This window comes from Columba livia, chromosome 12 (assembly GCF_036013475.1).
Source record: "Columba livia isolate bColLiv1 breed racing homer chromosome 12, bColLiv1.pat.W.v2, whole genome shotgun sequence".
NCBI classification, from domain to species: Eukaryota; Metazoa; Chordata; class Aves; order Columbiformes; family Columbidae; genus Columba; species Columba livia.
In genome coordinates, this window is record NC_088613.1 from 12,811,927 (window position 1) to 12,831,687 (window position 19,761).

The window sequence follows — 19,761 nt, forward strand, 5'->3', positions numbered from 1 at the left end:
TGTGTATTAGTGCTTCCGTTTCTGATTTGCAAAAATGTGCAGCTGGAATTCTGTGCTTGTAAGAGAGGTAAGCTTGAACAAAATCAAACTCTCGCAGATGGGTGTGTTAGTTTGTGATATAATGCCTTTTGGCTGATTTTGATTGGCATCGATTTGTCTGTGTTTTTGTTTGATTACCTCTAGGCTGGTGTTAGAAATGCGAGCTTTGCTGCTTGATCCCCCATTAGACTTTTACCTAGATGTCCTATTGACATGTGCCACTCGCTTCTCCTCTGGCCTCCCGCTGAATGCAGCTCCCTGCATGCCTGCTTTGGAACTTGAAAAATGAAATGAAAAAAAATGTGAAGTGGGCCCGAAGCTGAATAGAGCTCTGGCATTCCATTTGAGCTTCTAAAATGAATAACAATAAAACATTTCAGCATAAATCTAATATGCTAAAGCTTCCTGGAACTTCTGTGCTAACATTCCTGAAGAAGCTCTCTAATGCTGCTCTATAGCAGGGCTTTGGTTAAAGAGAGTCTTTGGGAAAAATACTGCGGTCATTTTCTGTAGAATGTTATTTCTTCTGGCATTTTGATAGAAGTTGTGTCAATATTGAATTGCAAGATTGATGTAGGAAAATCACTGAATATTTATCTACTAAAGTTTCCTTTGTGAAGGGGAACTTAAAATTTTAAATAATGTCTACTTTTCGTCTGAGGATGTCTAGTTTTACCAGTGATAGCTTGTTGGGACTCAACATGTAGCCCTATATCTTTGAACTGGTCAGTATTACAATGTCATAGAATATGGATCTGGATTTTATTGGGGCTTCTTTCATTCACTTCACCCAACACTTATTTGGAGGGAAGTACTTCAGGGAGCTTTGGGTCAAGTCTTCCCTATGTAGGTAATGCATCTGTCGAGGGTACCTTGAGGCATTTTAATAGTCTGAGCAGATTGTAAGATTGACTTAAATGCTAAAAGGAACGCCCATGCTTCTAATTTAAATTCTGTATTATGTTGCTGGTAAGTAGTCGGACGTGACAGATTTCAGGCTCTGCGTTGGGAGCTCCTCCCAAAGCTCAGCCTGTTCATTTGGAACGAGTGGTAAATGCTGGCAGGAGCGCTGCTGTCAGTGCAACTTCAGAATGAGAAAAAACATATTTAAAAGTGATAGCAGATGATTGTAATGATTCAGTCTTAAGCCTCATGAACCTGTAGAGCTTTTAAGCAGGAACTTTGCTTATCGAGGCAGTCCTTTCTTAGCTGTGGGTTTCTCAGCTCTAATTTGAAGATTTCCATTAATGAACTGCTCTGTTATTCATAGATGGAATATCTGGCAGAATACGTCTTCTGCAGTCACCAATTTTTCAGTCTTGTTATAGCAGATAAGATTGTTCTCTCTCTTGTTCACAGAGGTTTAGTGTTAGATGATGCTGCTAATGGCATTTTTTTAATCCATACTGCTCTATTGAAACAGAATGCATTAGTCCTCACTTCCATGAATACCTGCTAGTATTGGCCAAACTGGTCAGAAAACAGTTTTTATTGGGTCACCTTCATTTGGGTTTGTGGTGTATTGTCTGGCTTTGATATGGTTTTAAGTGATACTGTATGTGCATATATTTATGTGCATTATTCTTATAAAATGAACACATATAATTCCCTGTTTTGGACAGTCTGTGATATTTATTGGAATGCACATACCTTTTTTGGTATATTTTGAGAGACAACAGCTTTTTACCTGGAGAGGCATGGTGGATAGAAAATAGAAAACACAATTAAGTTGCATAACAGTCTACCTTCTATCCTGGACTCCTGATTCATTTTTGGATTCTGCTATTGACTTAGCCTAACCTTCCATCATGAAAATCAAGAGGGCATAGCCATTTGTGCTTTGGTTTGTTGATTTGTAAACTGTTTCAATAACTGTCTTTTCTATTCTGTTATTCTGAAGCTGAATTAATCTTTCCAAAGCCCATTCAAGGAAAGAATGATGTATATGTGCAAAGTACTATTACACTATAGGCTGTTTTTCAAATTTCTAACATCTGTTGTCATTCTGTGGCAGTTATTGTACATTTGTATTGCTGGGAGAAGGAGATTTACTGAAATGCAAAACCCACGGGATGCAAAAATGCTTAATGTCTACCTAGCAAGAGTAAGAGTACATCACCAATACAGAACTTTGCAGAGTTATGCTGATAGGGCGATGTGCTTGCTGAGTGACAGGCAAATTATTGACTGGAGCTGGAGACTCAGCTTCTTGTAGTTGTTGTTTGTCTTCTCTTTCTTCTATGAGTCTCCAGGGAGTCAGTGGGGAATTAAACTGTAGTTTGTACCAAGAGTGGATTTATAGTTTTTAACTGTGGGAAAAATTGGGGTACATCTTTTGAGGCAGGGATGTAAACAATTGCAGAACGTGGGTTTGTTGGTTGGAGTTACAGGGAGCCAGTGCAAGGGCATATAACACAAGAGGAAATTATTTTCTCCCAAATAGGGAAATGACTTCCAGAGCTGCCTGATCTCTTTCATCAGAGACTCTCGGCATTAATCATTATTTCTCTTATGAAGTAAATGAACGTACCATGGTCCTGAATCTCAAAGGCAGTTCTAGAGACATAGGTAAAAGGGACAAACTATTGCTCTGGATCCCTTTTGTTTCACTGCTTTAGCATTTTGCCACCTTGCTACATGAGCATCGACTGGAGTCTGTGCTGATTTTGATTGTGTTCATATGAGATGTGACAGTACATTCCTCTAGTAAATATATCCCTGTCTGTGCTTCAGCTACCTACGGCAACACAGCCCAAGTCTTTTGAACTTGTGGGAAGAGTCGGCTGCTGTGCTTCAGGCTGCTGCTTCGCTTCAGATTTCCCAGTAAACTACTTTGAAACCAAAGCAATGCTGCCAGCCTTCTTTCAAACAATGAGCCTGCCTCCACAGTTTAATATTATTGCACTGAATCGCAGACAGGCACTGTTTTTTCAGAGTGGGTGGTTGTTTTTTGTAAGAAATTATTTTTTTGTTTTCGACACACTAGGATGAGATCAAAGTTCCTTCAGTTTGTGTTCTGCACAAAGGTCTGAATCCCATTTTCTGGAAGTAAAGCTTCATCTCCTTGTGGCTTTGATTTCCCCCTTGCAAATACCTTGTTTATCTATTTTCTTTGTTATGTATCTTGAAATGTTTAAATGTCTTAAACATTACAGATAGTATTTCAGCTGCTGGATCAACTACAACCAGTTCTGCAGCCATTCCTCCCCTTCCTACCACCCCGACTGCAGTCACCCAGCTTCTGCATGAAGGGTTTTATAAACAGTGTGGGAATATCTGTAGCTACAACTATTTTTGATTCCTCAACACAATATAAAACTACCAGAAGACAGTAGAATTCACTCCATTAAAGGTGGTTGCTGAAGTTCATGATGTGCCTTGATTTCTGGCTACTAATGAAAATACGTTTCAAAGTCTGTTGAAATGGAAGCTGTTTAACAATAAGCATTTACCTTTCTCTTATTCTTCAGCAAGAACCAATACCATTTTAAATAAAGTAGAATTCTTTTTAAAATTATGATTAGTCCCTGACATAAAGGAGGGTCTTGAAAGTGTTTAATTAGACAACAAGGAAAAGCACCAAATGGGCAAAGCTGAATCTGTAGATATCTGATGATCATACTGAGATATAATTGAAGTAGAGAAGCCTGTTGCTTCTAATAGTTTAAGTGCTTTGTACACCCACTACATGCATTGAGTACAATAAAATGTTCTATCACACATTCTCTTCATCATACCCAATATATGATCCATATTCCTGCAATAATAGCAGGGATAATTAATTCTGGCTTAAGTATTCAGAGAATTATTCAGTGCTGCAATTACAGACTTTCCAAATGGCAGTATTTAGAAGCAAGAAGCTATTTTCTACGCTCCCCCCTCCCATATCTGAGTGCACTGAAAAACTACAATTCAACAACATACGGAAAAAGCCCCTGCAGGAGTGCATCTTAATGTAGTATTAATTGGGTGAAAGAAGAACATAGCTCAGGAACACAGAGGGTGCATTTGGAACAGGACAAATAATCTGAAATACAAGTTTGATGAATTCCCTCCATCTCTGTGCTGTGGTTGCTGCAGCACTTTTGTTTATATTGATCTGAATGGCTTGGAAATTTTCTTTCATCTGTCATTTACATTCATTTTACCTCTTGCAATTGCCTCTGCCAGCTTACATGCTTGTTTTCTGGTGAATCTATTAATAAGATTTCCAGTACATCAAAAGATTTTTTTTTGTGCAAAGGTAGAATATAATATGCCTAGAGTGTAGGAGGGTTCCTAGCTTCAATTTTACCTACTAAAAGTTATTAATGATTTCTGTGAACTAGAAAAAAAAATAATGAAAAGGATAATGCTAATTATATGCTATAGATTTTCCTCCATTGCTTACTCATTTAGTTGGTCACTTGCAGAATAGAATATTTACACCGTAGCTTTCTTCTGATTGTAATATGCCTCCTGAATTGACAAAAATAGGACCAAAGGTCAAATTAATTAAAAACAGTAGGAGAAAGAACATAATTAACGCTGCAAGTTTGTATTTACACATTTTGCCTGGAAAATGTGTGAAGTGCATTTTGTTTTGTGCAAAGCACAGACTCTGTATGCCAATGAAAATAAGAAAACACTAAGTAATATCTTAAAGAGTAGAATGAAATTGAATTCTTTAGTCAGGAAAATTTATGCATAATGATGGTTTCAGGGTGAGCAGCCAGGGCAGTTACCATGGGTAATTTGATACAAGAATGTAAGTCTGTGAGCACGTGCGTGTAGCTGTGTGTGGAAGATACACGCGCCCGTAAGTGTCTCCCCGTTGCCCTCCTGCCAGCTCTGCTGACATTAATATTATTACCCTTTCACATACACATGTTTCCTGCTGTTTTATTTCAACGATCCTCCCTGGTTCTTGGAGATCTACAGCAATTTGCCTTCTCCTGAGTAGAAAGAATACAGTGTGGACCCAAAGCCTTGCATTTGTTCTTGTGTGACTGCATGTTACAAGGGATTTCTGCACCCCCACACTTTTCTGGATCACCTAGAGCAAGCAGTCAACTTTCCCGATTGTCTCCTTGGTGTCAGAGTTGTGAAAGTATTGCACATTTATAGGATTCCAATCCTGTGTGGCTTGTATGGAGAATAATATTTACCTCTGATTTAACTGAGCTTTAAATGAAATTTGAATAATCCTTAAGTAAAGATGGTAGCAGTGTTGATCTTCTGCATGGCAGGTATGGAAATGGAGGCACCCACTGAGTGCACTCGGGGAGTTGTGCCCTTGGCCTTCCCTCCTCAGCTCCTCTTCTTTCTCAGCTCTTTGGGGCACTTTTACTTGGGCATCTTTCCAAAGATGCAGAGGCTTGGACTCAGGGTGATGCTATTTATGAGCATGCAATAATGTTATTTTTAGTGTTATAGAGTAAATGGCTGGGATGAATTTGCTCTTAAGGACAGCCTTGGTATGCTCAGTGCTGCTGACAGAGCCCGCAGTCCCGTGAGGGAGAGCTGTGGCCCTTGTGGCTCTCTGGAAGTGCCCAGTCCCTATTTTTGCTGACTTTTCTATTATTTTCCTTTGGTGCTTTATATATTTTTGCATTAGAACCTTTCACTTGACTCTTGAAGTTACTAAGTAAACAACTTCCCTTCTGTCTCAGTTTTTACTTACTGTACATGGCTTGAGTTCACCTGTTTCCTCACTCGCCTTACTAACTGTCAGGAAAGCAACCCAAGGTCACAGGTCGGTGCTTTATAAAGCCAGTTCCCTGGTGATAGTTGCCTGAACCTCACCTTGACTTAATAGCTACTTTCTCATTGTGATTTCTGAGCACAAGCCCCACGGTTGTAGGTCGGGGCTGGGTTGGAACCAGGGCAGCTGCACAGGGCTGGCTGCTGGCGGCAGCTGCTCTCAGCTTGCTTTGGCGGGAAGAGACTTGCTTCGGCCTTCAGCTGCAGTCCCTCGATTCCCCTTGCCCAAAACTGCATTATTTCTTTATGCTAACATACGCTGCGTTTCTTCAGCAATTTTTATTTTGCTCCGTGAAGATGAGTAAGTAATCTTAATAGTCCCAAAGAATAGCTGCACTGAATATGAAAATAAGCTGGAAAGATTTAAGGAACAAGGGAAGTCTAATGGCTTTATATTTTGCTTTACTGAAATTACACAATTGGTAGATTCTGAAAGACAGTTATATATTCTGATTATCTGAAAGGACAATTGCAGAGACATGGCTCTCTGGGAGCGAAGGACGGTATCAATGATACAATACAGCACTTCAATTTGTAAAATTTTTCCCATTTACAAATAGGTATTCCAGACTTGCATTTAAGAATGCCTTAGTAGCATGTAGCTCAATTCACTTCAGCAAATTTGAATATTTCATGTATTCTGCTGTAAATAACAGCTAAAAACTTATTCATTATTGCCCTGATAGCATAAGCTATGAAAATAGTGAATGCAAATAGGAGATTTCTGACTTTATTTGAACAAAAGGTAATACTTTTTCTTAAAACAAATTGGATAGAAAAATGAATATTTCAAATGTTTGAAATAAAACCAAAATATCGCAACAGTGTTCACCATGGCATTTATCACATAACATCTTTCCTATTTACAGTAACAGAAGATTAAAACAAAGCAGAGCATACCAGTCAAAAAATCCTTTGTTTCATTATATGGAATAACTCCTCATATTGAGAGTGAAATTTTATCTGGCCATTGGAAAGGCAGTTTCAGGATACATGTTTGGAGCCTGGAAGCTTTCTTGGATTCTTGTCAGTGGTACCTCTTCTGGTGACAGTTTCCTTGGTCCAGGGAAGCTTGTCCTGGACCATGGGAGTCCATAAAAGAGTGTAATGCTGATAAACACTGCCATACTTAAACATGAATTTTTTACTTTGTACAAAGGAAATACAGCAGGAACTGCATCCCTGCTTGTAAATTTTGGCCTACAGCTTTATTTTACACAGGCCAGCAGGTTTTCTTTGTGTTCTTTTGCCTCTTCCTCAACCATTTCACCTGAGGGTGGGCTAATTATAATTGCCTTGAGAATCTACTTTAGACAGGTGGCAAACGCACTGTACATTTAAAATTAAGAGTGGGTAATCTAGGTTGTTGAAGGCCAAAAGATAAGTGTTGCAAGAAAATATTGATACAGAGAGCAGAAAAGAGAATGCTTTTACTGCACTGAAAGCCAGTCTTGAGTTTCCAGAGAGCCCATTTTGGGTGAAAGGGTACATTTTTGTCTATTCTCTCTCTCATCCAGAAAGAACAACCCAAAAAATCAAAATTAAATAAAAGTTCCTTTTTTCTGGTCAACATTTATTGGTCAGAAATGATGAAAGCACATTTCCAAGCCACTTTAAGTGAACACTTGTGATTGCTTGTGTAGTTATACGCCTATGTATTGCTTCAGAAAGATTTGACCTTTAAATGAAAAACTGAATAGAAAAAAATTACGAATGGAAATTGAATCTGGTTCTTGAGATTTCTTCCAGGTCTCTATAGCTCTAATAACCTTATCATGCTTGAACTTAATGGCTTTGCCTTGACTGCTGTGATGCAAAAGTAGGGGCTGGAGGTCAGTGAGTAATTCACTGGAACAACATTTATTATTCCATAAATATATACCTAACTCATGAAGAAAGAGGAAATCTATTTATCTGAGCTACAACAGAGATGTATAAATTAACAGAATGAAATTAGAGCTAGAGTGCTATGTATATTTATGAAAGTATAAATTCTGCTCTATTTCAGTATTAACACAAAGAAAATATTAGGTAAGCAGTAGTGTTGTTTTTAAAAGAAGTATTCAGAACTGCAGCAACACTTAATCAATATTTCTGCTAAAAAAGATCCATGTTGGGCCAGCAGTCAAACTATTTCTATATTATTGTTTATTATTATGTTCTTTGAACTAAAATGGCTTTGCCTATCAGAAATTCAAGCATTCAAGATAATGACATCACAGATTATATCTTGGAAAAGGAGAACATATTAAAAAAAACAGAATTGAGATTTTTTTTATTTCTCAACCTTGGCAACAGCACAGCCATATTGCAACTTTCATGTGTAATTTTTATTTAATCACATGTCAAATGGAAGACCTACATGAATTAAACTTTAAAAAGCACACTTTCAGCTATCATTTTGACATCTAGTTAGCATACAATAACTGCCTTTCAAAAGCTAAATAAAATGTTTGACATGCTTTAAATGTTATTTTCAGTTTTATTTGCTTTTTTTATTCCAGTTCTTTGTTGTCATTTCAAGAAGCTCAGAAAATACAATTTAATTGTTAAATGTGACTGGGAAATGTCATGTGAGAGTAACTGATTGGTACGATGAGGATTAGAGTCTGAAATAAATACTCAGTGAGGTTATTAATCAGAAATTTGTAAAGTTCCAGGTTCATAACATTTTTGTTCAGAGATGATTTGGTTAATGCGTTTGTTCCACGACCTCTGTGCCGCAACAGGAAGCCAGGAGTATCGGATTAGCTGCTCGTTACTTCAGTGGAAAATGGCATTCGTGAAAATTTGCTTCTTAAAGCAGGTGGTGGTAAAAATACTGTTGTTTACCCACATGAAAAAGGGTTTCACAAATTTTTCTTTTGCGATAGCTAATAGCTGGAATATATGACATTTTTGCTTATCAGTTAGGTGCTGTTTTAATGCCTGCAAGAAATGCCTGTAGGGGCATGTAAGTATGATTTTAATAAGGCACCCTGAGTAAGTGCGTGTGGTAGAGCTACAAGATAAGCTTGCAAGATTACGTCTGGTCACTTGAGCCAACTCTTTGTGTGAGTGAATCCAACTACAAGATCTGACAATTTTAAGTAATTTCCATTTGAGCAGGTAAAGAGGCACCACCTGTTGCCCAGTTTTGCTGGGGAGGTAGCAACTACAGATCTGTCTATGATAATAACTCATATTGAATTGTCATTTGTCTGGGCAGTCAACCAAGCTTTTACTTACCTTTTGAAGTTAATAGATTATGCTTCCTGCATCTAAATAAATTAATAAAATGGGAGGAGTTATTTAAATCAATAATCAGTGGAAGCCTAAAACTATTTACATATCTCACACTGCTATGGAAAAGCTAGATCATTAATCACAGTAAGGGAAGGTAAAAGTGTTTATCAAAGCTTTCTCTTCTTTAGAAGAAAACCACATGCTATATTTTCCATGAGTAATTAGTGAGGATATAAGAAACCAGTTATTAACGTTAGTGATATTAAATCAGGAAGACTAGATAAATTTATACCAAGAACGTCAAAAGATTTTATTGGATTTCTGAAGTTTTTAATCTCTGAAAATGTAATGTTTTTCCAATATTTTAAATGGTAAATTTGGTAGACTGGGCAAAAAGTAGTTTTGTTTGACAAACATACAGAAAATCAGAAGCTGAAAGAGATGCAATCAATAAAGATGGGACAATAACTGATACAGCCGAATTTGTTCAATAAAAAGAAGGACTTGTTCAACAAGCTCGATCTGTATGAGATGACAATTAAGACTAAGAATATTTGCAATAGAAAGGCCCTTCATTTTGCAGTTTTGAAGAAGTAAATAAATAAAAAAAAAGTGAAATCATACAAGATTATTACAATAACATTTTGTTATTAGTGATGTGTTTCTAGTTGTGTGTAATAGCAGTGACCAAGAGTTTTCAGCGTCTTTATAGATGCTCCAAAAGAAGAACAGTTCATTGTTGGCATATCTAGAAGTTATTGCAATTTGGGTGAAAAATGAAATATATTATGTATTTTGTCTATTGCAAAGTATTCCAGATACCATAGTAAGAAATTAGATTTAATGCTCTGAGCTGCAATAAGTATGTGAAATACAGACTTCTAAAATAATTGAGAGAACTCTTTGGGCTGTAAGAGCTCTGATGTACACTATTAAGTTTAGAGAAAGAAAAAATAAAACTATTTGCTTTTCTTTCTTGAATTTCCACACAAATACATGTGTTCAGTTGGGTTTGTGGTTGGATTCTTCAAACTGTTTCTTTTTATGTTATTCTGACAATTTTATATTGATAGTTGCTGGTTCTGTGTGTCTTTATCAAAGCACGTGGAACAAAAGGTGATAGTTGAATATAAAAAGATTTGGTCTGGAAATTAGAGTTTGATTAGGGGTTTTCTTTAACAACTGAGAAGTACTGACCATGACTGAAGATAGTTGTCTGGTTACTTAAGGCATGCCTTTCCTACCTTCTTAGCATTTGAAAGGCATAAACAACTGAGAAAATGAGTATTAGTAGCAAAACTACAGTTTAAAGTTAAACAATATTTCTTACTACTTTATTCAGTGGCTGCTAATACTGAAGAAAAATGTTGAAGTAGTCCCATTCTTTTACTTTCATGCTGTCTTGCAGCATCTCCTAAATAACGTCTGTTTTAAATTAGAATTATCATCTAAATAATATAATTAATTCAACAAAAATTAAACAGTAATATTTTTTCTTTATGATATCCTTTTAATTTGCTTCAATGAATGAAGATAATAAGGTTAATAGTTTAATGTTCCTCAGTTGATATCTGCTGCTTTTTCTATTACCTTTTTTTTTCAGTTTTTGATTATAAATTGGCTAACCCCTGGTGTATAATTCCTGAAATCATCTCTTCAATGTATCCAAAGCTATTTACTTAGACTCATCTTTATTATTCCCACTGCCACAGTCTAATTATTGTAGTGAAAGATTGAACACAGAATAGTTTGGGGCTTTGATCAGTCTTCATATAAATTTAAATAATGAGAGTAAAAGGTTTGTGGTTTTCTGAGATAATTTGATCCCTCCAGACACACGCTGCTATTACAAAATGCAGTTCTTTTTTGGATGCCATATGGGACCTCTGATAGAATTTGTGTCTAGGTTCATGACATCTCCGGAAGAAAAATTCTTGTTTCATACCAACAAAGAGTGATTTAATATTGTTAAATATGTCAGAAAAACTATAAGTTACTGTACATTTTTCCTGAAATTTTCACTTCATTTTCCCCTATCAGTCTAGTTGTCTGTATCACAAGTTCCTACATCAGCATTTTCAGAATACATTAAGAATACATACTAGGTTTGCTTGGATTTCTCTCTTTTTGAAAAAAAATAAATATACTGTCAGTCAAATAAATAAAACAAACCATAATCCTTGTTATTCTATTACTATCAGTGTGAACTCTCTTTGGAGATAAATAGAAAAGCATCTGGAGTCTGAAGATATTTTATAAACCTACAAATGGAAATTTAAATGCCTCAAGGAGGAAATCTCCAAAATAATTCTGACAGAAGATAAGTCCCAACTTTTGGCAAAATTTTATTAGAATTGTTTGTTCCAGATCATTGTCTGAGGCCTGTATGAATTAAGAACACGGTAGCACTGCCTTGTAGAGAAATAGCTGGGGTTTTATGTCATCTGAATAAATTCTTCTAGAAGTGCTGTCATCATCGTTATCAGCTGTGACATACTGAGGGACACTATCAAAGTAAAAATCATGAGCCTTTAGCTGATGCCAGGTTACTTTAAATCATATGGTTTTAAGCTTTCCTACTAACAAGATCTCAAATTATTTAAATAAATATTTGCAATTTTTTACTGAATGTGAGGGTTAGTTAGTGAGATTTTAAATATTGTTTAGGGTATGGCTTTTGGTGTTTTTTTTTTCTCACTGGGCTAAGGCAGTTAAAAATGAAAAAAAGACTGGGTGACTTTCTGGTCATCTTTACTGTCGTCTGCTGACAAAGCTGCATTTTGATAATTTTCAGATAAGAGTCAGCTGAGACTGCTGGTATGAATAGGGCTCTGAGAGGCAATTGATGGTTAAGAACTGGAATAGGATAAGTCATATCAGTAAGTTCTGTGGATCTATCTGTTTTTTGGACTGTACAAAGACACTTCATGTGTCATACGTCCACCCATGTGTGGTGGGAAGAGGATTAGAGAGCAGTGGGGTGAGCGGGACCACTGTCCCAGCAGGCAGGTTGCTAGAGTCAAATAAGATTCTTCTGGTGACAACAAAAATGCATGAGGAAGTGTGGAGGTCTTAGCTTTGTACCTTTCACCAGCTGACTTTTTTTCCAGTGGGCTATAAGGCTTCTCCTCCAGTCACAGGAGGGATAGTTTCTCCCTTTTCCATCCTGTGTGATGGGAAGTTGTTCTGTGCTCAGGTTTTAAAGATATGCCTGCCGAAGGAAAATCTAAAATCTGCAAATTTTATAAACAGGAAAGCAGGACTGGAAGGCAGAGTGCACTTGATGCTAAACAGATGAAGTCATCTGGAATAAAAATGGAATGGCAGGAAGAATAAATGCAAAATGCTGCACTTGGGCTCCAGCAATCAATGGCACCAGCCAGAAAGGGGACAACTAGTGAAAGATCATTAGAAAAGGAGCTGGGCATTATGGTGGTTGGCAAGGAAAATGTGTTACACTGCCATGAAAAAGGCAAAGCAGTAGTGGAGCCTGCAGGAGATGTGAAATGATCTTTCTGCTCTGTTCCATGCTTTGAAGAGCTCAGCTGAAGCTGCGTGACGAGTTTTGAGCAGCACACAGAGACACGTTTGCGGGGGGGACTGTAAGAGGTATCACAAGGCACATGACAGATTGAAATAATAAGGTCCGTTTATTCTGAACTAGGCTAAAATGCCAAATGCCAGAAAGATGAGTGGGAATAACCAGACCAAAATGGATGGGGCTGAACAAGTGATTTATTTTGTGACAAGAAAGAGGCAGGTTAGACATCAGAAGAAAAGCTCTTCATTAGTAATGGTGAAACACTAGAACAGATTTTCTGGGAGGGACGTGAATTTCTTACTGGTAGCTTTTAAGAAGAGTTTTCACTCACATCTGCCAGGAACTGTATAGGTAAACTTGATCTTGCCATTTTCTTGGCTGTACCACACTGCACAGCAGCTGTCTGTGGGCATATGTAATAATGTCATAGTGATAAAAAGAGATTTTGAAAAATTGAGGAACTTAGCTTTTTAACGAAAACTTAATTTAACCGATGGTGTTCAACACCATCACCTATAGGAACCAAATATCTAGGGATCTCTGACAACATCTGTTGTATTGTAAGAACAGTACATACTTCTTTTTGTTTGTTTGTTTGTTTGCATAATTGCATCAAAAATCTGATTTCCAGCATTACTAATCCCAACAATTGGACTATAAAGTTTTGCATTGCCTTTCAAATGGAATTTTGAAAAATGTCAAACTAATAACACTTTAAATTGTTATCTTGGAGATTTTTGAATCTTCATGTTTCATGTTTCCAAGACACATGGAAATAAGACACATGGAAATAAGCAGGTGAGCTGCTTATTTCTTTGTTTCGTATTTTCTTTTCATACTGGGGCAGACTTAAATTTTGGTTATTCAAGTCCTAAATCAGGCAGAGTCAGGTAATTAAAGTGTTGTCCTGTGCCTGATGTGTCAGGTGCATCACTCACTGCCCGTCCTGCAGCAGCCGTGCTGTGAACCTTTCCTTCCTCAACCCTCTCCCAGCTTCCAGCCTTTTACGGTGAAGATGCCGGTCTGTGGTACAACAGAAATCAAAGGGGTTCTAATGAAATGTCTGAGGGAGAGTAGTGAAATCTACTTTTAATTCATTAGTTTAATGGATGTGCAGAACCTATTAAAATTGTTTTCGATACAGAAGGCTTGTTATTGTTTGCTCTCTCTCTGCCGTAGAAGAATGCAACATTAGAAGTGTGTCACATTTTTTAGACCCAAAAGTGTGGAACAGCTTTTAATGGGAAAGAAAATGTTTTGGGTTTTTTTTTTTTTTTTTTTTTTTTAACTAGAAAACTGAGCATTGAAATAAATTGAGCCTCAAAAAGTGACTGAAATCTCCAAGTCAATATACAAAAAGCATCCAAAGACTTGTGAAGTCTGACAGAATCTCTTTAGTTTGAGGTGTCTTTCATTTTGCATCAGGGCTTACATTTTTAAAAAATAGAAGAAAGCAGTGCTGTCAGGTGAAGCGGGTTTGAAAGCAGGCTTTCCATGAAAGCCTGAAATTGTGCACAGCTCTAGATAATGCGTCTTCAGCAGATAACTGAAATAATACATTTCCTAAATTGGTTGCATTAAGCAATTACTGATACTGTAGTGGAAACCATATAATTTTCTCCCTTCCTTGTAGCCTCAGCGTCGCGTCACATTTCACCTACCAGATGGTTCCCAGGAAAGCTGCAGTGACAGTGGGCTTGGGGACCACGAACCTGCCAGCGGTGCCAGCACATCGCACCCCCTGCCCCTCGGCTTCCCCCGGGACGAGTACTATGAGCAGGCGTCACCCAACAGCCGGACAGAAGGAGACGGCAACTCAGACCCCGAGTCCAGTAAGTGATGAACTCTGGTTATCTTACTTGTTAAATCAGTTGAATATCAAAAGCAGGCTTCTTTTTCAGGCAATTATTAAAGCTGATCATTGATTTTAATATGGTCAAAGAAGCCCTATATTTCTCAAAGTGTGAAGTCTGACCATGGGAAATAAAACACTCTTGAGCTGTAAAGAGTTTATGGATTACCTGGTATTTTTATAGATCTGCTGTGCTGTATGAAGAGGAGCTTTCTGATGAGGTTAACATTGTTGCCCTTACAGTTGTAAATACCTCTCTGAGGGAGTTTATGCTTTTTAATGTGTTTCCCTACCCAACGCTACTGCACGTTGTAGGTTGTTTGAACAGGAAGAACTTCTGGATGATGAGTCGGTCTGTGGAGACACTGCAGTCTCCAGAAATAAGTGTTTCTTGATTTGTCTTTTGAGAGCAACTATGCTATGTAGTAATTGTCTCAAAAGTTTATCATCATACTTCTGCTGTTATCACTGGCTTCTTACAGTATTGCAAACAGTCAGGGAAAATCAAGGTGAGCTCAGGACCATGCTGGAGCTATGGATACCGGTATTGCTTTCTCTGCTGTGATGTGAAAGCCAGTTAGAGACTGCACTGTACTTCAGTCAACTGTTCATTGTCCAGGGGCTCTTTATCTGGATTAAATTGAACCATGCCATTGATAAAGAGACACCTGAATGTGTGTAAGTCTCTAAGGCCTTGTTAGCGGCCTAATAAGTGATTTGAAAATATATCTGTTCTGGGCAAAACTTGGCCCAAAAGGTGTATTTCTGCTGCTTTAGCGTATCATGAAGAATGAATTAGTAAGTCCTATGCACTTGAAGTAGCTCAGTGAGAAGGTAGTTACATCTCTGCACTGGCAAATACAGCATCCAGCAGAGAACATTATCTGCAACTCTGGGCTGGCTCTGACAAATTCAGCCTGTTTTTTGGAAATCCCACCGCTGCCTTTGCCTTGTGCTACCCCAGGCCGGAGTCTGAGGGGCTTCTCTGCATGGATGAGGTCCATTCTCTATTTTTCTTTTAGATCATAAACTATTAACTGGACATCCTCAATTTCAGACTTTTTAAACTATGTAAAGTTCCTGAAATAATGCTAGAATATTATTTTTTTCTGAGCTGACAAGAACCATCAGAGCTTTTGGATGTTGTGTTGAAAACATTATACTTCATTTGCTTTTGTTTGTGTTCATATATTTGAGACTGTAATATACTCTTGGGAATATTCTAGGCAGTCAAACTGAATTCTTCACAGAATGGGGCTATAAAGGGCTACAAATATACCCCAGAAGAAAGAAAATTTAAAGTTATACATCGTTATTTGCTGCTTTTTCTATGCATACTCATGATCTGAACGTGCTTTCCAGCTCCTTTCTCCTTTTGTTGTTTGTAATTGATGTTTATGCTCTACTGAAGTGAGCAAGATGTACAAGAAATCGGTATTTGAGTCCTTTTATGCAGAAAGTGTGGGAGAGGAGGTGCATGGGCAGTTGTTAGAACAGGCGTGTGGACCTGTCTTGCTGTTTAAAAAGAGGCTCAGGTTTTGGACTTAACAGCACTTTTGGAACCTAGATTTTGCAATTTCAGAAGAAATATGGATTGCGACTCTTCTAGAATGTTGCCCTAGAAGTAATACAGTTTTGACATCTGAATATCATTGACACATATCACTGTGTGGAGACTAAGCAAGCATCTGATGTCTTTTCAAGTGTGAAGTTGAAGAAAGTTTAATCACCTGTTTAATTACCTGACAGTTCAGTTTTCAACTTGAAATCACAGTTTAATTAGCATTTATGTTAAGATTTCTTTGCCCTTCTAACTTGTGACTTATTGAAACAGTTTAATTGACACAATATAGCATGATGCCTACAGTGTGGAAAGCATAGATTGCAGTCCTTTTTAGAGTTTTTTACTTATATTAATGGCAGCATCTAGTGGCAGAAAAAAAACCCAGATATAAATATCTGTTGAGTGCTCTCATACATCTAAGTGAAAAAGAAGGGCAAGACCCACAGCATGTTTTTTTTCAGTCTGCTGCTGCAAAGTGACTTACTGAGGGTGAGAGCAACTAAAATACTTGGTCTGCTGATTTAGGAAAGTTTTCAGCCTGAGGTTCATTTTGTTCCCTTGTGCATGTATGACACGTTTAGTCAACGGTTAAATAGTGGAAACCATTCTCAGTTGATAGTTTCCTCTACAAACATGCTGCTAGACTTCTGATAGTTGCTTTTTTCATCTAACGTGGAGTGGCATGATATAGTCAAGTGTTTATATTCTTATTTCATAGACCAAAACGTTGTTAATATGAAAAGAGAAGGGAATATACAACCAGATAATCTGAGTAGATACCGGAATTCATACAGCAGAATAAGCATGACCTTCATTCTGTCTCAAGATCTTAAATATCTGACCTATCTTAATCTGAAACATTGTCTGAAACATTAAGCCTGATTAATCATCTGATGATGATTTAGATCAACTTTGCCTACCAAGAAGACATAGAGTTGGGATGAAACAACTTCAGTAATGTCTAGAGCCTACTGAGACATAAGTGGCTTATGAAAGCTGATGCCAGATGCCCCATCACACAGGGATATTCAAAAGTCTTTTCTCCCTCTTGTTTTTCCTGAATACAGTTCTTAGGTTTTAGTTGTTTCTCTAATATTGGGAATTATTGTATTTTGGAAACTTTTCGTCTATTAGCAATAGTAAAGCATGTATTACAAAACACTGAAAAGATGGGCGTAACTTAAAATAACACAAGCTGAGAAATATTGATGAGAGGAAGCCTGGCAAATTCGCATCAATATAGGACTGAAGCAACGGGGAAAGAGTAACTGTAAGAATACACAAAAATATGAGCAATTTATATATACACCTTTAAAATTAATAAACTCTACTAATTAAAGTTAGCAATAGGCTATTTAAAATTATTTGTCCTTTCTTACTTTAGTTGCCTCTGCAAAAAAGCATAATGTGCAGTGTGGTAGATGTGTCATAAGGAAGAGATGCCAATAAACTGTCACACTAAGTAAACAGTAATATAAGAATGCATGTGGGTTTGTAGAGAATATTGTCCTTAAGTAACAGCACTAATGTACGTGATATTAATATATTTTCTGCTGATAAATTGCTCAAACCAGTAAGGATGTTCCAATAACTCCCTGTGCAAAGGATTTTAACCATACCACCTTTTATTGTCTTGTCTTTTCCCCTGCCCTCTATTACATTTAAATACAATACACACTACAAGCAAACATAGGTGAAAAGTAACAAATTCTGGTTTTGTCAGCTCAGCAAACTGTGTCTCAGTGGTGCCCCCTTAGTTTCTGTAAGCAGTGATGTTGACCGAAGCGGTTGAAAGGTACATGTTGACCCCAGTTATTCTTGGTTATTTAATACGTGTGTAACATATGAATGACAAATTTGCTTTTTTTTTTTTTCCCATTAGAGTAAAATTATTTTTCTTACTATTATTTGGAGAAAGTAGAATGTACCCAGTTCACCTAAGAAACTGGGCAGAGTAAGCGGAATATCATTGCAGCTTTAGGGGGAAAAAAGCCAGAGAACCTGAAAGTAATCTGCAATTAAATAATTGTATTTTTTTTTTTTATAAACAAAATGGAATTATACACAAAGCTAGCTGAAAATTAAAGAACTAGTTAATGAGGCAAATCACACTGAGGTTTCTGGGGTTTGAAAAAGAAAACTGGCATCTTAAGGAGAGTCTCCATAATGATATTTATCATGAAGTAGTGACTAACAAGCCAAGAAAGTTGCCTTAAAAATCAGAAGATGTGACACTAAGGAAAGGATAGCCGGAAAGGGAGCTAGTCGTATGTATTGTAACTTCATGGTCACTTGGAGCTGGTATTATCAGATGTGTCTGTGGCTGCTTGTTTGTATCTCCCAATTGCACCTTCTCTTGTGGAAGCACAAGCACTTGTTCACCTGGGTGAACAGGATAGAAGAATTCACCTGGGTTCAACCTGATCTAAGGACAGGGGGAAAAGTTATTTTTAAATGGATCAGTTCCCCAATTCCATTTCTTAGTTGTGGACAGCAAACAAGTGAATGAGTAGCTGGGGCAAAGCTTATGCTGGCTTTAAGTGATCATCAGACTTGAAGAGAATTAGTCTCAAGAAGAATTAGGGCTGTAATCTATGGTATTTAGCCGCATAAGAAGGCGGTTTGCAGCAAGGATGACATCTGCTCATGATTAAGGACAGCATATATTTCTTCCCCAAAATTAAAACACTTTCACCTTGCCTTAATGTTTGATAAGGATGACGTCGATGAGGGCAAAGACAGGCTGATGAAGAATAATGATAATGGCCCTGAAAGTCAGAGCAGGTTCAGTGCATTCATGTGGAGGAGAGGAGATGATCTTCCTCCCCAGGATATCAAAACTGATCATGTTTTCCTTATTTTTCTGTAATTCCAAGAGACAAGGCGTCAAGAAAAAAAATACGTGCTCCATCAGACTTCACTACTGGAAAATATTTACCAAGAAGAATCTATGATATATGTAAACAGAAAACAATAAATGGTATAATAAATTTCTCAAAAATAGTATTAGATTAGCTCTATTATCTCGCTTCAATAACATGTATTTTTAATATTGTGGAATAAATGTATAGTTAGTCTATATAGAATTAAGAACTAATAAATATTATTATGACGTCAAGGTGGAGCATTAGTAATAAAGAAGGAAAAGACAGCGATTAATAGAAGAATGGAAAAATCTCCATTATTATCTTCATTAATAAGTTAGGCATTAAAAAGCAGGAAGATATCAATGAACTATTCTGCTATCTCAAAGCCAAACATCACAGAAAATATAGAGGAGGAGGAGGAGTGTATGCCACAAGAATTGGATTTTGCTAAGGATTTGGAATAATAGCAGTGGATTGAAATCTAATAGTTGGCAGTCTTTCTCATAGGAATGGGTGTGTGTACCTAGTACATAAATCACCAGCTGAAAATGACATAAAGAAAAAACAACTGAGTATTAAAAAGATAAACTATAAATCACCAGTTCCTGAGGTGATTGTGAAAAAATCCTGAGTTACTCCTAGTACAGGAAAAAAGAAGAAAAAAAAAGAAATAACCCCAAGGCATTGATGATACCACAACTGGCATATTATGAATAGTGTTGGTTTCCCACATTAAAGAAAGGTGAACTCACTTGAGAAACAGGTGTAAAGAAATATTATTAATAACAAGGGAATGGAATGCCTATATACCGAGAAAGGAATTAATATTGGCCTGTTTAAACTGCAAAGTAAGGGCTGGCTGGGGATTAGGATTGCTCTGAAGTAACAGCAGAGAGTGGTGGTAGAGAGATTTTGGTGGCCAAAATGAAGC

General features: G+C 37.1%; 1 protein-coding gene across 4 annotated transcripts in view; it reads left to right on the forward strand.

Moving 5' to 3' along the window:
• The window catches only part of PCDH11X (protocadherin 11 X-linked), a 461,528-nt gene that overhangs the window by 315,152 nt on the left and 126,615 nt on the right, over nt 1–19,761 (forward strand). For 3 of the 4 annotated variants that reach the window (XM_065077865.1, XM_021295015.2, XM_021295014.2), the window contains one exon: nt 14,181–14,379. The exons of the other annotated variant lie outside the window; for it this stretch is intronic. In XM_065077865.1, the coding sequence (XP_064933937.1) occupies nt 14,181–14,379 (199 nt within the window). The remainder of the gene's footprint in view (nt 1–14,180; nt 14,380–19,761) is intronic. 4 annotated transcript variants of the gene reach the window in all.